At 36.2% G+C, this 15,512-nt stretch overlaps 1 protein-coding gene across 1 annotated transcript in view; it reads right to left on the reverse strand.

Annotated features, from left to right (window-relative positions):
- LOC100183875 (E3 ubiquitin-protein ligase MYCBP2) overlaps positions 1-15,512 on the reverse strand; it is a 53,608-nt gene that overhangs the window by 35,479 nt on the left and 2,617 nt on the right. The window contains exons 5-31 of the mRNA XM_026835847.1: positions 15,100-15,214; positions 13,846-14,004; positions 13,518-13,619; positions 13,055-13,188; positions 12,531-12,627; positions 11,850-11,989; positions 11,359-11,435; positions 10,756-10,972; positions 10,367-10,501; positions 9,811-10,000; positions 9,239-9,464; positions 8,888-8,986; positions 8,257-8,417; positions 7,541-7,706; positions 7,096-7,250; positions 6,690-6,856; positions 5,807-5,966; positions 5,255-5,368; positions 4,719-4,897; positions 4,112-4,488; positions 3,219-3,406; positions 2,409-2,592; positions 2,035-2,133; positions 1,567-1,686; positions 1,135-1,308; positions 851-944; positions 72-277 (exon numbers count right to left, since the gene is read on the reverse strand). Coding sequence (XP_026691648.1) covers positions 72-277; positions 851-944; positions 1,135-1,308; positions 1,567-1,686; positions 2,035-2,133; positions 2,409-2,592; positions 3,219-3,406; positions 4,112-4,488; positions 4,719-4,897; positions 5,255-5,368; positions 5,807-5,966; positions 6,690-6,856; positions 7,096-7,250; positions 7,541-7,706; positions 8,257-8,417; positions 8,888-8,986; positions 9,239-9,464; positions 9,811-10,000; positions 10,367-10,501; positions 10,756-10,972; positions 11,359-11,435; positions 11,850-11,989; positions 12,531-12,627; positions 13,055-13,188; positions 13,518-13,619; positions 13,846-14,004; positions 15,100-15,214 — 4,235 coding nt within the window. The remainder of the gene's footprint in view (positions 1-71; positions 278-850; positions 945-1,134; positions 1,309-1,566; positions 1,687-2,034; positions 2,134-2,408; positions 2,593-3,218; positions 3,407-4,111; positions 4,489-4,718; positions 4,898-5,254; positions 5,369-5,806; positions 5,967-6,689; positions 6,857-7,095; positions 7,251-7,540; positions 7,707-8,256; positions 8,418-8,887; positions 8,987-9,238; positions 9,465-9,810; positions 10,001-10,366; positions 10,502-10,755; positions 10,973-11,358; positions 11,436-11,849; positions 11,990-12,530; positions 12,628-13,054; positions 13,189-13,517; positions 13,620-13,845; positions 14,005-15,099; positions 15,215-15,512) is intronic.

The following is a 15,512-nucleotide window of genomic DNA, read 5'->3' on the forward strand; positions in this document are numbered from 1 at the left end:
TTGACACAAAATGGCCGCCAGGCAACAATAAGTTGTGGAACTAATATTTTTCACAGCTTCACATAACTCACCAATTACACCAACATTGGCGTGCATATTAGCAGCCGAATGTGGTCTGGCTGACAATTCAACTTTAAGTGTTGGTACATGGACTGACTTTCCATATTGGTCCCTTGTAATAATAGTAATAGATGTTGGCAGTGTGTGGATCAGTGTCTTGGTGTTCAAACGAAGGAGACAGTTCGAAGGATCAACGTAAGAATCGGGTTGTAACCATCTGGATGTAAGTGGTCAAGTTTATGTACATTCATATTTTTACAAGTTAATATAAACATTGGGGAATATATAAGTTGTTAAATATATAAATATTTTTATTATCAGAATGGAAAAACAAAGTAAATGTTAGACCAAGTACAATACTTTGACTTTGATATAACGACAAAATGTCAAAATGTTATATGCTGACCAATACCTTATATTTTTTAAACATAAAAAAGCAAGGACCCTTAAATTTTGTAAAGAGTTATTAGACAATTTTCACATTTTTTCCGAAAATCATTGATGTATTCTAGCTAACACGAATATTATGTAATAACATACACAACACATAAAACCCAAACCAAGCCAATATTAAATGTCATTCGTTAAAATGCAGATAACCCAACCAAATACCAACACCCTACCATACACTACATGGAAGTGAAACTAACCAAATTTCAAGTAGCCAGCTCAATATACCCCCCCCCCCCTTAGCTCAATATAACCCCTCCCCCCAGCTCAATATACCCCCCCCCAGCACAATATAACCCCCCAGCTCAATATACCCCCCCAGCTCAATATAACCCCTCACCTTGCCAATCTTCCACCACTTGTCTCAGGTGTTGCCGATACAAAATCAAGAAGGAAAGTTCGTTCTTTGGATCCTTCGCTTATTGGGAGGTTTCCTATATAGTTGGAAAAATGTAAATTATTTCTGGCAACAACAGCAACAAATTTAAAAATGGGTGCTTCACACTCAGAAAAGTCATATTTGCAATGTCGTTGGTTCATAAATTAATCTTTAAAATTATTCAAAAATACTCTTTCTAAAACATAAATGTAGTTGTAGACATATAAAATAATGCCCCAAGTTACCTGTTAAAGCTTCTGATGCACCAGGGAAACTATCCAAATGCAAACCAGGTAAGAATAACGATGGATGATGTTCTAATGTAACGGATGCTGTGCTCTCTATCGCCTTTAAGTGTTCACGACGGTCCTCTTGCTCATCCAACGAGAGGGAGGAGAAATTGCTCTCACTTTCATCCTCTGTGAATGATTATTATGACATCATAGTTAAAACAAATTCTAGTTCCACCTTAATCATAAAAAATCATAACAAAATCATAAAAAAAAATAGGAAATGTATATTGTATATAAGAGCATCTTATTTTTGTGTTGTTAACAGCTGTAGCTTTTTTGATAACACCTTTAGTTACCTTATTGTATATATAAAAATAATTATCTATATGCATGGTTATAACAACTTTCATTGCGAAATATCCTGTTTAACACAAATCCAACCAACTGCCCACAGCTGGAAATGAACCTTCATCAGGTTAATGGAAGCAAAACCTGCTACGTTGATCATCTCGCTCACTAAACATAAACCTTCGTCTGCACAACTATCAGGGAGGGTCTGGTAACCTGGGGTGTGGTGAGACATTAGGTTGATACTTAGTAGGGTAGCTGAAAATTTCCAAACTTACTATGATAATCTTATTCTAAACCATTTTTATATTTTATGGGGAGCAACTGAGTTATGGATGGGATCACGAACGGAGTCACAATGGTCGAATGAACGATTTACATAAGCTTCCTGGGTGTTTGAAATAATGGCCAAATTTTGTCTAAATCCCATGTCCTTGAAAAGGACCTTACCCATACAGAATAAAATAGGACAATTAACTTATCCCAGATCCCCAGATGCCTGGGTGCATTTTCTGTTGCTGCTTAGCTTTGTAGAATAGAATATATAAATCTAAGCACACATACCAGTAATAACACATCTGAAGCCATAGAATAAGTGGGGCTTCTGTTCACTAGAGTTGGTGTAATCTGATGCTGTTTCAAGCCTGAATACAACTTCATGCCCTGTGAGAATAAGACAAAGGTGAAACACAACCAATATTAGAAAGTGCTAATAAATTATAATTTAAGAAAGCTTCAAAGGGCTGAATGAATATATTCTTTATCTATGGTATAATTTAAAAGACTTAAAGCATTCAACCACACATAATTTGTTAATTTAGTTTATATATTATAACTTCACTATACATTATAATATATAAATTAGGCCTAAAACAATGTATAAGAGGTTCTAACAAACTATTTAATATAATGCAAAAACAGAGAACATTTCCCCATACCTGGCAATAGAATTGAATTCTGTGGCCAGTTCTTATCCTGGCTCATTTTATTAAGCACTGGATTCAATGCATGTTCAGTGTTGGATGGTGGTAAATATAGTTGGAGAAAATCCTCTGGTTGACCAGTTTGACACCGGTTGTTGAATTCCAGCACCATCCAACTTACACACGGTTGGAAGGTGGCCTGGGGTGCATGGGGGTTATTACAGGGTAAGCAACATTATGGAATATATGGTGCATGCAACAATACACAATGTATTAGCATATAGTGTTTGAGGAGTTAATATTGCAGTGGATTATGGAATTTAAATTAAGGTTAAAGAACACAATGTATGTTCATGCAACAATAACAAACTAATAAACTATTAGTCTATGGTAATAATAATGTTAAATAGATAGTGGTTAATGTTTAATAGTGGTTGGTAAAATCTAGATTCAGGTGACATTTCACAATAAATGGTGCATGTAACAATAAACAAACCATTAGTTTAGGGTACAATATGGGGTTTGTTTTTACAACTGTAATAACTGTGATAAATTCTGTGAACCTAATGCTCATAAAATCTAATGAAATGTTAGATAAATATTTCACTCAAATCGTATCATTATTCTTTTGTTTAAAATTAACTCCTTTTTCTATATTTGATTATCAAAAGACCTATAAAATATTAAAGTCACAAAAAAATATGCAATAGTAATTACAGTTGCAAAAGTTCCAGTAAAAATTAAATAAGTAACAATAAACATACACAATGATATCTTATAGTTAGAATCTTTGAATACAAATAGTCACAAACAATAACAACCCACCCTATGCTCAATAACAGACGCAGCTTTGTATGGATGTTTGCTCTCAACCACCAACGTGAAACTCTCGGGATCCGATTTCTTCTTTTCATCGGAAACGGTCCTCTGGATGTTGATGAGAGGAGGGAGAAGATCGCGGATCAAATCCATGACTTCAACGGAGCAATGGGCGTTCCTTCTCACTAGGACACCTGGATGATATAGCGGGGATAAATAATTGATATTAATACAATTTTATTACTGTTTTAAACCAGGAGCAAATTTTTTTGCAAATTTTTGCACACTTTTTGCAAATAATACTGAAATAATACTACTGATGTTCGCGAATAGTGTGAGAACGAGTTAAAAGATATAGTCCGCAGATGGGGTCCCGCAAGTCAGAAATCGGGACGGAAAACGGAACTTGGTCGGAACACTATAGTCGGAACATGAAGAAAGAACTTCACTACCGCGAGCACGTCACTTCTGGACGTACAAGGGTGTTGGGGTAATGGGCCAAGTCTGGCCTAAATCCCAGGTCCTCACGGACCTCACTCATACAGAATAGAAAATAATACGGATATTTTAAGATTTAATACTCTACGTCCACTAAAAATCACTTTTTATTAATTCAGGGACAAAAAAGAAAATAGAGACCTGGTATGTGTTATGTTATTTTAAGCAATACTTTGGTAACAATGCAACAACAGAAAGTAATCAAACACATGCACATTACCCATATATTGAAACCTCCACCAAACATACCTACATTTGACCCTAGGTGTCAGGGTGATTGGTCAAGCTTAAATCACTAAGGTAGAATAGAATATATAAAAACAGTATTGTAGCAAAACAAAACACCAGAAACTATTCAAATATATAAAAATTCTGCATATATAACTATCAATTCTACATACCTATATTTGAGAATAAATTTGGCAGAAGATACGACACAAGCTTTGAACCCAGCATTCTCTTGCAAGTCATCTTCTCAGTGGAGATGTTCCTCTTCACTATTGCTCCGGAGGACCCATGTAATGCATCCTGATTAAGCTCCAGATCATTATCAGAATCAGAATCAACTTGCAAGTTCTCAATCTCGTTTTCGAGCTCAGCGATCTCGTTCTCGTCTTCCGAGCCAACAGTGTTGAAGATATCTATGGCTGATTCGGAGACAAGTGCGAGAATATTAAGCGCGTGTCGTTGGTAAGCTAATCCCGCTGTTGCCGGGGTGGTTGCCGTGCCAACCCACTTGTCACCGGGGGAGGCAGGGAGCTCATCATCTGACGGAGTTCTGAGGAGTTGGTGTAAAAAGTTTTTATTCAGAAAACAAATTTTATACTAAAGAAACATAAACAGAATATGGAAAACTAGGAGACATAGAAATATATTTAAAATTAGAAGTTGAACACGCTTTATAAACGTGGTTTCAACAAACCAATAATTCCATATCGGATGTCAACTTTATTCAATCAATCAATTTAGAATGATATTTTCACACTTTATCTTAACAAGGAAACTCACCTGCGATATAAAATTGAAGGTAACTGACCCCTTCTTACAGTTGTTCCATTGCTTGACTGTGGGCAGTGGGTGAAATTAAACTTTGTCCCATCTGGCCCCTTCACTGATGCTTTCCCATGTACCCCATTACATGTTCGTCCGCCGTAGTTACGAAGCCTTATCGAATATATCTGAGATTTCTGCAATAATTTTGAAGCTTGTTGTATTTAATGTTGCAATTTTTTTGGAAAATATTCAATAATTATGTTTTCATGTTGCTCTACGAACATACTCTTCAGTAAACATATAACAATAATCTTACTTTTTCTTCCCTTTAAAAGAATAATATATACTTGATCTACATCATATTTTAACAACTGACGTTTTGCTGTTAATTCTTAACCTTTAACTTTACTAGTTTCTTTAATATTGTATTTACAAAATAGTTTTTAATTTTAATTTGTATTCGAATTAAAAATGTAATGTTATTTCCCATAGATACCCAAACGGACACCTATACACCCATAGACATCCACATCGTATCATCCAACCCTTACCTTGATGCTGATTGGTTTATTTGTCATCACATTTATCACGTGATCCTTCCCATAATCATGTGATCTATAAGTTCCTTTCATGAGGTCCAGTGTTTCCCAACCACCGTTTCCATTCTGGTGGTTGCAATGAATATAAATAGGTGAACAAATAATTTGGAAACACTTTCACCAAATTCATAAATATTTAAAGAGTATAAAGCATAAAAATAGGTATTGAAAATAAGAGTGTAATAATAAACCCTGTTTACTATTGAGTTTTAACATAGGTATCTTTTTATAAACATGATGTATTCATACAGTTATGCTCACTGTCGATTATAACATGCTATAAACCCTACTAAGAATAAACATCACATAGAACAAATCAAGACACTGTGGCGAATGCAACTTAGTCGGTCGTATTAGGTGTTCCATAAACACTGTCGCGTTCTTGCATCTTTTTTATAAACTCACAATTATTCTTTTTTTATCTTTATAGTTTTGCACAGGCAATTGTAAAGTCTAATTATTCTAATTCATACAAATTGGAAGAAACATCGCTGCACAACCCACCTGTTCAAATAGTTCAATCTCATATCTATGATCCTCGTGCCCACCCCCGTACACACCAAACCCAACGACATAAACACCTGTGGCTTCTACATTGAAACAAATGGCATCAGGTGTTCCGTTGCCTGTCTTCCAGTTACGATGGACAGGAGGGTGGTCGAATCTAAATACAAAGTTGAATCATCATATTATTGGGTAGATGAATGTGTCCTTAAATACACTTAAAGACATTGCTACAACCCAGTGACAACTAAATGGGTTGTAGCACCCTGAGTGTTGTGGTAATGGGCCAACTTTGTTAAACCTATGAAGGTCCAATCTAAATACAAAGTTAGCAATAATATGTAAAGGTTTATATAAAAGATTTGATCAGTATCAATACAAACATAAAAGCCCATTACCCAAACACCCAGAGGGCTATAACCAATAAGGGACTACTGAAGCAATTTCCGTAACTGTCTTGTTCAATGATACATATACCAACTTAATCAGTACGAATGAACGAATGTGAACTTTACCCTTCTTTATCCCAACGTGGCCAGAAAATGACAGTTGTTACAACACAGGTTTTCACACACCTTGTGCCAGCATTCCATTTATTTTAAATAATTTTTTATATGGTTGATAATTTAGACAACCCATTAGTGACCACTTGGTTGAAGCAATTGTTGTTAAGTGTCTTGCCCAAGGACACATACGCCCACAGTGGTAGCAGCGTCGAACCTTGAACTCATTACCTCTGGCGCTCTGGGTTACAGGCAAGCGCTAACCACTTTGCCGCTGCGCCGGACAAAGCACCGGTATTGGTTACGATGCAACAGTGACGTTGAACAGACATACCATTATAAATAATATTTTAAAAAAAGATAAATTTGAAATTTGTTACCTGTATATTGTGAATATTGATTTATCCGATTTAAACGTGTCATCGGTTAACGATAACGAACTGTTTGTTTCAACAGCTCTGTATGAAAGGTCAGAGGTCAAGGTGACGAGTAGTTTACATGTGCTGCTCACTACTGCCTCGTGTGGATCAAGGAGCAATCGATTGAACTGGAAATAAAATAATATTATTTATCAAATATTATATATGGGTGAGGTCATTATAACACAGGTGTTCTATTTCATACATCTCTTGCCCATATACAAGTTACCACATACGCAACTTTGTGGGTGATGTTTCTTTCTTAGTGTTTGGTTAACAATTAAGACAACCCATAAAGGATTGGAGCAATTGCGGCTAGGTATCTTGCCCACAATGTGAAAAAAAGTACCGAAAACTAAAAACAAACCTTTTTGTTCGGTGAAATCTGTAAAGGAATTTTTCTTTTTTGTTCTGTCTTCTCATTGGTGGAGAGGCAAGCTATTTCGACCAATGAGTGAGCTACGTCGTAGAAACCAGCAGCAGATGACACGGGAGTCTCTATGTGGGTGGGGTGGTGGTCCACTGGGTGTAAAAATACTGGTTAATGTCGTTTTGTGTCATATTTAAAAAAATCAAACTGTTTCCTTTACCTGTTTTCCATTTTAAAAAACATATTATTTTTATGTCCTAATAGGGTTTGCAGGTTGCAGATTGGAAATAAGTTATATACCAGAGTAGCCAAAAAAGTCTATATTACATTATTTCTGGTGGCAAAAGTAATTTAATTTGAATTCCTACTTAGTTTGATGCAAAATATTAATTGATGCTTACAAACTAGTGTTTCCTAAATATTTACAGAACAACTGCTTCACCTGCATCAACATTAGGAGATTGAGCAGCTGAGGCAACACTGGCAAGGTTTGACAACGTTCGTGGAAATAGCGGTAAACACTGCACCAGATCTACTGAGGGTTGGCAGAGAGCATCAAGCACAAGGACAAGTAAGCGGGCTTGTCTTGTCTTCTGCTGTGGTGACGCCTGTATGGGGGGTTATTATTGATATTTATATAATTTATATGAATTAATGTCTGGTGTTTATTCGTGGATATGTTTATAGAGTGTAGAGTATGTAGATCAGAGTATGATATATGTAGCATGTATATGTGGCATAGCATTATTTTATTTGGCAATTACAACAATAATTACAGCAATAGTAAAGTATAGAGATTGTTGTTTGACTTTTATCAAGAACACATGTAAACAGCGCCCTTTGGGATAAGGTTGTTTGAGTAGACAATGTTGATCTGATATATTTGAAATTACTAAATCATATTAGGTTCTAGTGGTCAAAAATTACTGGTCAACCGACACAAGTAATATATTAGTAGCTCATCTGGTATAAAAACGTAGTGTATATCTAACGTTTCGTTTGCCATACGGCGAGACTTCATCAGGAAAAGATTCCCGCCGTATGGCAGACAAATGTTGAAAATAAACTACGTTTTTATATCAGATGAGCCACTAATATATTATTTATACTATGCCTAGTAGCAGAATTACCAGAAAACCATTACAAGTATCCACTCACCATGTTATAACTCTCCAATGCTTGATGTAGATACGCCCATTTCCTTGGTGGGGTTGGTTGTAATGTTTCAATGCATTCCAACATTATTTGATGACACTCGGTTACCGTGGTAATAGCTGATGACATCACAAGATCTCTGTCCAACGCTGGCATACCTTGGGCTGTGGGTATCGAAATTTTATTTTACAATATAAACATAATTTTTAATTCTACTGGTAAGGTTTTTAAAGATTTAATTTACTGTTCACAACAAACTTTAACTACTTATGGTAAATGTGATAAAGATTATTAGTAAATGACAATATAGTTGGTTTAAAATAGGATGCACCTAAAGGCCCATGTCATCAAAAAGCTACATTTATGGTAACTCGTACGTGGGCACAAGGTTTATCAAACAGAACACTTGTGTTATAACGACTTAGGCCTGCTGTAGCCCCACAGTGAATATATTTATAATTTCTGTTGCTGTTGTGCCAGGCCAAGATAAAGCATACTTTAAAAGTGCAAAACATATATGTGGTAATAACTCAGAGAAACGAGGTGTTTGAAATAGAATACTCGTGTTATAATTATGGACACTGCACCACCATGTGAGGATAAACAAGTTACATTCATTCATCCACATTCTTACCATCATCCATAGCTGCATCTAGTTCACCATCCGTTAATATGATTTCTATGAGTGATGTTGCTTGTGTGATAAACTCAGGTAAGTTGCCAGACTCATTATCTGGGAACATGGGGGTATTGGGAGCAAAGATGGCCGAACAAATTCTTAATCAGGAATTATAATGCAGAAGAATTCGCAAATACAATTATTTCATGTTGAAAATAAATAATGTTTTATTTTGAAAGGTGTTGAATATAGGTAATGTTATATGTCAATTTAATTTACTCTTAATGTGTATTTTAATTTAAACCTACTGTTACCTATGTTGTGTGTTTATTTTAATTTCACTTTGATTGTTTTAATAAAACTCACTGTTAATTGATAGTGTCTGGGAAATCGTAATTCGTAGCAAGCGTAGACAGACAGCGAACACGAAGGCGAGATCTCGGATCACTTCTGTGGTTAACACCTCCTCTGCGTTGGAAGATGTTTCATCAGTTTTTGAGATTTTCTCGAATCTTGAAGCTTTCTTGGAGATGTCTTCAAATAGTGAGGTTCGTGTCCATTCAATAAGGTAGGGAAGGCTGTCAAACACACTCTGGAAAACAAAGGTTGTTTGTGTGAGATTGATATACATTAGGTTTTGTTCCATATTCCATGCTACACAAGTGTGACACACTATGGGACCAGAGATAGGCTGGTGTTGGCCCATTATCTCGACCCCTCTGTTTAGTGTCTTGCCCAAGGACATATACGCATATCGTTACCAAGCATTAAACCCAATATCCTTTGGTTATTTCGGTTACCACCAATTATTTATTCACTTTCAAATGGAACATTATTATTCTTTCTTTACTACAAAATGGGGCATTAAAGAAAAACAAAAACATTGATCTTCCCCAACCTACTATACATAACTAAACACAGAAGACAGAAACCCTCACCTCAGTGAAAGACATATAGAAATCCCTTGTGACAACCTGTACCGGCGTGCCGAACGTAGATTTAGTTACAACCTCCGTTTCATTGCTGGTGACAGGGGGAGGTAAACAATATAACAACTCAGGTATTTGACCAGCGGATACATCTGTGCCATTGTTGGATCGTTTTGATCGACGGAATGTAAATTTGATGCTGTTGGAAAAATAAGTGTTAAGTGAAATATACAGTATTTTTATATACAGTATTTTTCATATGTTAGTATTTTTAATATGTTAACAATATATGAGACACCATCCTTTACACTCAGTCATGACAGCAGCCATACTTTCTAAAACAGTTTGTTATTTTTTATTTTATATGGGTGAGGTACTTTAGGGACCTAGGATTTAAGCCAGATTCAGCCCATGACCCCATTTCTCAAGCCCCTGTGTGAATTCAAACGTCTCTCACAAAAAATGTTTCCCAACCAAAGATCATTCAATAACATCTTACTCACTTCCAAAGCGGTTGCCATACCTAGTTTAAAAACTATTACCAATTTAATTTAACAGTCCTTACTTATCAGAAGTTGTAACGTTCTGTTCCCCATGTGACCCACAGTCACTTGAAGGTCCAGTTACCTTGGCAGTCACCGTGTACCATTGCCCAGCAGTAACCGGGATTGGCTCGTTGAATATGGCATGGAATTTCTCTCTGTGGATAACGAGACCACAGTTACTTCATGGTTATAACTTAAATTAAATATCAAAATTTGTGAAAGCGTGCAAGGACTTGAGATTTAGGTTTGCTCATTACCCCAGCACCCAGCGTGCTACTGCATGAACCTCACCAGAGGCAGAGGTTGGCCAAACCCAATAGTGTCAACATAATAATAAGACCACCTTGACCAAACCCAATAGTGTCAACATAATAATAATTAATAACACTTATAAATCCAACCAACCCACCTTGATCCACATTCATAAGGAATCCTATCCGTCTCCACCAGAACATCTCCGTCCCCGGGTGCTTCGGCGTCCCCCACTTCTTCATACACGCACACGGTAACCGAGTATTCACCCCGACCCCCAAACACCCCGATACCCCCAAGCAAGACATCAGCGTCACACATGAAACGAATCGCTTCAGTTGAATGGACAGAATAACCCCACCCACCACCATGACCTTTAAAAATAAAGGGGTTTAAAATATGTTTATTAAATTTAAAGTTGGCTGTTACAGACTCAATCTGTCTTTTTCGTATTTTAGGTTATTTTTTGCATTCTCTGATATTTTTTTGCTCAGTAAATTTAAAGTTGGCTATTAGAGAATTAATTTGTCTTTTCCCCATTTTTCACATTCAATGCTATGTCTTTGTATACAAACTATTTGCAGTAAATTTGTCTATGGCACAGTGGTTAGTGCGCCTGCTTCTAAACCAGATGATACGAGTTTGAGTCTCGTGAATTCAAAGTTAGCCATAACTAAAAGACAGAAAATTTGTGTTTTTGCATTGAATAATTGAATTTACCTTAAAGTGAAACAGTCTGCCAAATTTATAAAAATCTTACTTTTAAATCTGTTGACAATGCTGTATTCCTCTGCAGTATGTTGGTCAGCTTTACCCTTTGTGTTCAATGTGTTTGTACTGTGGAGGGAGAATAATGGATATTAGATAACTATGTTAGAAATAATCCTAATTCTACCACATGTAAAACGAGTGACATGCTTCTGTTGTACATGGTCTATTAGTTAGGATACCTGGCTTTAAACCAGGCAGCCCGGGTTCGATTCCCCGTGTAGGAACACCTTGTCCTGTTCCTAAACCCATGGCGTGCCACGCTGTGGGCCCTCACCCACAAAGAATAGAATAGACAGGCTCCTAAATGTGTATCTTGGCACAGTAATGTGCTGTGAGACGGTTTAGATATGCCATAAAAAATTGTCTCTAATTGGCAATAACTTGAACAAGTTTCAACAGGTGTTGTTAAACACTTGCTGCAATTAGATTTATTGCCTACGCCATTTTAATACATTATGACATCACAGTGTCCATTATTACCTCCCATCTGTTGAATTTTCCTCGTTGTCCGTTTCCATCCCATGAGGACATCTAGTGGCCAAAGTATCAATACAAGCGAGTAGGTTGAGCCCGGCTAATGTACGTGTGGTGTAACCTTTACTTGATAGTGGGATAGCTACCTGTGTTGTGAGATTAATGACAATTAATGTCTAAACATGTATTTGAACTTACATTGCTTACACAATTGTATAAATTCAAAATTAAAATTGTATTTTGTCAGTGCTTAAATTTTTAAATTTGCTTTACTTGATAGTTGGTTGTAACTTATAATGTGGATTTACATTAATTTTGCTTACATTTATATTTGCCACATTGCCAGACTGACATTGTTAAAATACAGTTACACTTACAGTCTGCAAACAAATAGAACCTCATTGATTTATGAGGTAAAGAATACAACATGCTTTGGCTCTGCTTATTTCATTGTTTTTGTAAGATAAAAGCTTATTTAAAATTGGAGTGCTAAACCGAATTTTATTACTCCTGTTTAAAAAATTGGCAATCAGTGTATTTTCTAGTGTATTTTCCATAGGTGTTGCTATATACAATGTAGTGTATTTTCCATAGGTGTTGCTATATACAATGTAGTGTATTTTCCATAGGTGTTGCTATATACAAGACAACCTTTTTAAGAAGTTCATTTACTGAAACCCAACTAACCTGTGGTGAAAAAGGAGACATAGCATCCCCGCTCATATTGTTTGTTTGATATCCAGACAACATATGACTTGATATTGTCCATGTGTGGGGGTTCATACTATGAAGGAAATATAAAATCTTTAACATCATTAAGGCATCGAGTTGAAATATAGATAAAACAATAAACAAAAAACTTTAAAAAAGTTTAAATTTAAATAAAAGAACAAATAAAAGAATTAAATAGATTTAAAAAACCTATCATATTATTTTTGAAACTTAATTTTGATTAGTTTATGGAAGGTTAGTTTACTAGGTTTGATAATGATGCTTTTGACACAGTATGAGTCCTTAAAAAACAGACATTACTTCAACCAAGTGGTCACTAATAGGTTGTAGCATCCTGGGTGTTGGAGTAATGGGCTAACTCTGGCTCAAATCTCAGGTCCTATGACTTGCAATTTTGTAGGACCTCACCCACTTCGAAAAGAAATTTAAAAAACTTTAATCTGTACCGTTTTCACTTCACTTTTTATATCCCCACATACCTCCATATAACATCATGCGCAGCATCCATACACACTTGTATGTCACCACTTGTGTCTATCGAACAAGATTGATCAAAATGTCGGCAGATTCCACTCTGTTTCTCTATCAGCAACATGTCTGACTTCCGCATGCTCTATAGTGGAAAAGAATAGGAAATTGAAAATATTAATATGACTAATAGTAGGGGGTGGGATTAGGCCAACTCTGGCCTAAATCTCAGGTATTTAACTATCCAAAACATATTTGTTAAATAAATAACAACATTAAACATATATAGAAACAAATCACAGATGTGTAGTTTCCAGATGTAATCAAAAGTTGGTCCAGTTATAGCAATAACTAGATAAGCATATAACATCAAACATAATCACGCCATATCCTACCACACGAGATTATATTATATTATACCGTGTCATACAAACATATATATAACAATATAACATAATATCATATCATAGAAACCTCTGTTGAACTTTGTGGTTCATTCGATGAATACGAAATACCGACATATGATTGGTTGCCGAACACCTTTGTTTCGTCCAATCGGGAGGAGTCTAGCAAGACCTGGAAAATATTTTAAAAATCGTTAAAAAATTTAAGTAATTCGATATTTTGTAACTTGAAAATGAGGTTCGGGTTTAGCAACCAAAATTTTTATTTGAAACTCTTTCTCGCCTACGTGTGGGGGAAATGTAATAAATAATGTAAAGCATTTCCTAAATCCTAGATCTTTGGCAAAAACCTCACCCATATAGATTAGAACCACTCGTCCACACATAAGATTTTTTACCTCTTCATATTTAACGAACGTGTTGTTATGTGAAGCTCCCATCCATGTCACACGAGGGCGGTAGTGGTGCAAGGTGTTAGGGGTGTGTTGTTGGAATAAAAATATCACTGTAGGTGTCAACACATCAGCTGCACCAACATTATCGCCAAGTTGGCCATCCTGTAATGTGGGGTTGTGTTTAGTAAGGTTTCTAAATAAAGGTTAGCGTGTACAATCTCTTTATAGCATAGGTGTTCAAGTTATTGCATAGATGTGTTCGTATACACCAGACACACATGGTGTATTCATACACCTCATGCCCACTGTCCAGTTATAACATGGGTGTCTTCTTATACACCAAACACGCATGGTGTATTCATACACCTCATGCTCACTGTCGAGTTATAACATGGGTGTCTTCTTATAAACCAGACACACATGGTGTATTCATACACCTCATGCTCACTGTCGAGTTATAACATGGGTATCTTCTTATACACCAGACACGCATGGTGTATTCATACACCTCATGCTCACTGTCAAGTTATAATATGGGTGTCTTCTTATACACAAGACACACATGGTGTGTTCATACACCTCATGCTCACTGTCAAGTTATAATATGGGTGTCTTCTTATACACAAGACACACATGGTATGTTCATACACCTCATGCTCACTGTCGAGTTATAACATGGGTGCCTTCTTATACACCAGGCACACCTGGTGTATTTATACACCTCATGCTCACTGTACAGTTATAACATGGGTGTCTTCTTATACAGCAGACACACATGGTGTATTCATACACCTCATGCTCACTTTCAAGTTATAACAGGGGTGTCTTCTTATACACCAGACACACATGGTGTATTCATACACCTCATGCTCACTGTCGAGTTACAACATGGGTGTCTTCTTATACACTAGACACACATGGTGTATTCATACACCTCATGCTCACTGTCGAGTTATAACATGGGTGTCTTCTTATACACCAGACACACATGGTGTATTCATACACCTCATGCTCACTGTCGAGTTATAACATGGGTGTCTTCTTATACACCAGACACACATGGTGTATTCATACACCTCATGCTCATTGTCAAGTTATAACATAGGTGTCTTATTATACACCAGACACACATGGTGTATTCATACACCTCATGCTAACTGTTAAGTTATAACCTAAGTGTATTCTTATACACTGACTAGACACACACATTGTACACCTCATGAGTCATGCACACACACTTTACATCCATATACTTACAGCATTGCCACCACACCCCAACAATATTCCATGATCGGTTAGAAACAACGAGTGGTAACTTCCAGTTGCGATCCTCACAACTTTTAAATCAATATCAAGGAAAGTAGGAATTGTTCTAAAGTGAAAACTATTTTTATTATTCGAGATTGGGGTAAGATGGTACATGTATATATTAGGTTGGGGAATTCATGTTATATATTAGGACGGGGTAAGATGGCACATGTTATATAGTAGGTTGGGGTAAAATGGTACATGTATATAGTAGGTTGGGGTAAGACGGTACATGTTATATAGTAGGTTGGGGTAAGATGGCACATGTTATATAGTAGGTTGGGGTAAGATGGTCTGTGTTTTTATTTTGTTTCTTTATTATCCGGTTTGGTAGTAACTAGTAAACAAAGAATATCTACATA

The sequence above is a fragment of the Ciona intestinalis genome, chromosome 9 (genome assembly GCF_000224145.3).
Source record: "Ciona intestinalis chromosome 9, KH, whole genome shotgun sequence".
NCBI lineage: Eukaryota > Metazoa > Chordata > Ascidiacea > Phlebobranchia > Cionidae > Ciona > Ciona intestinalis.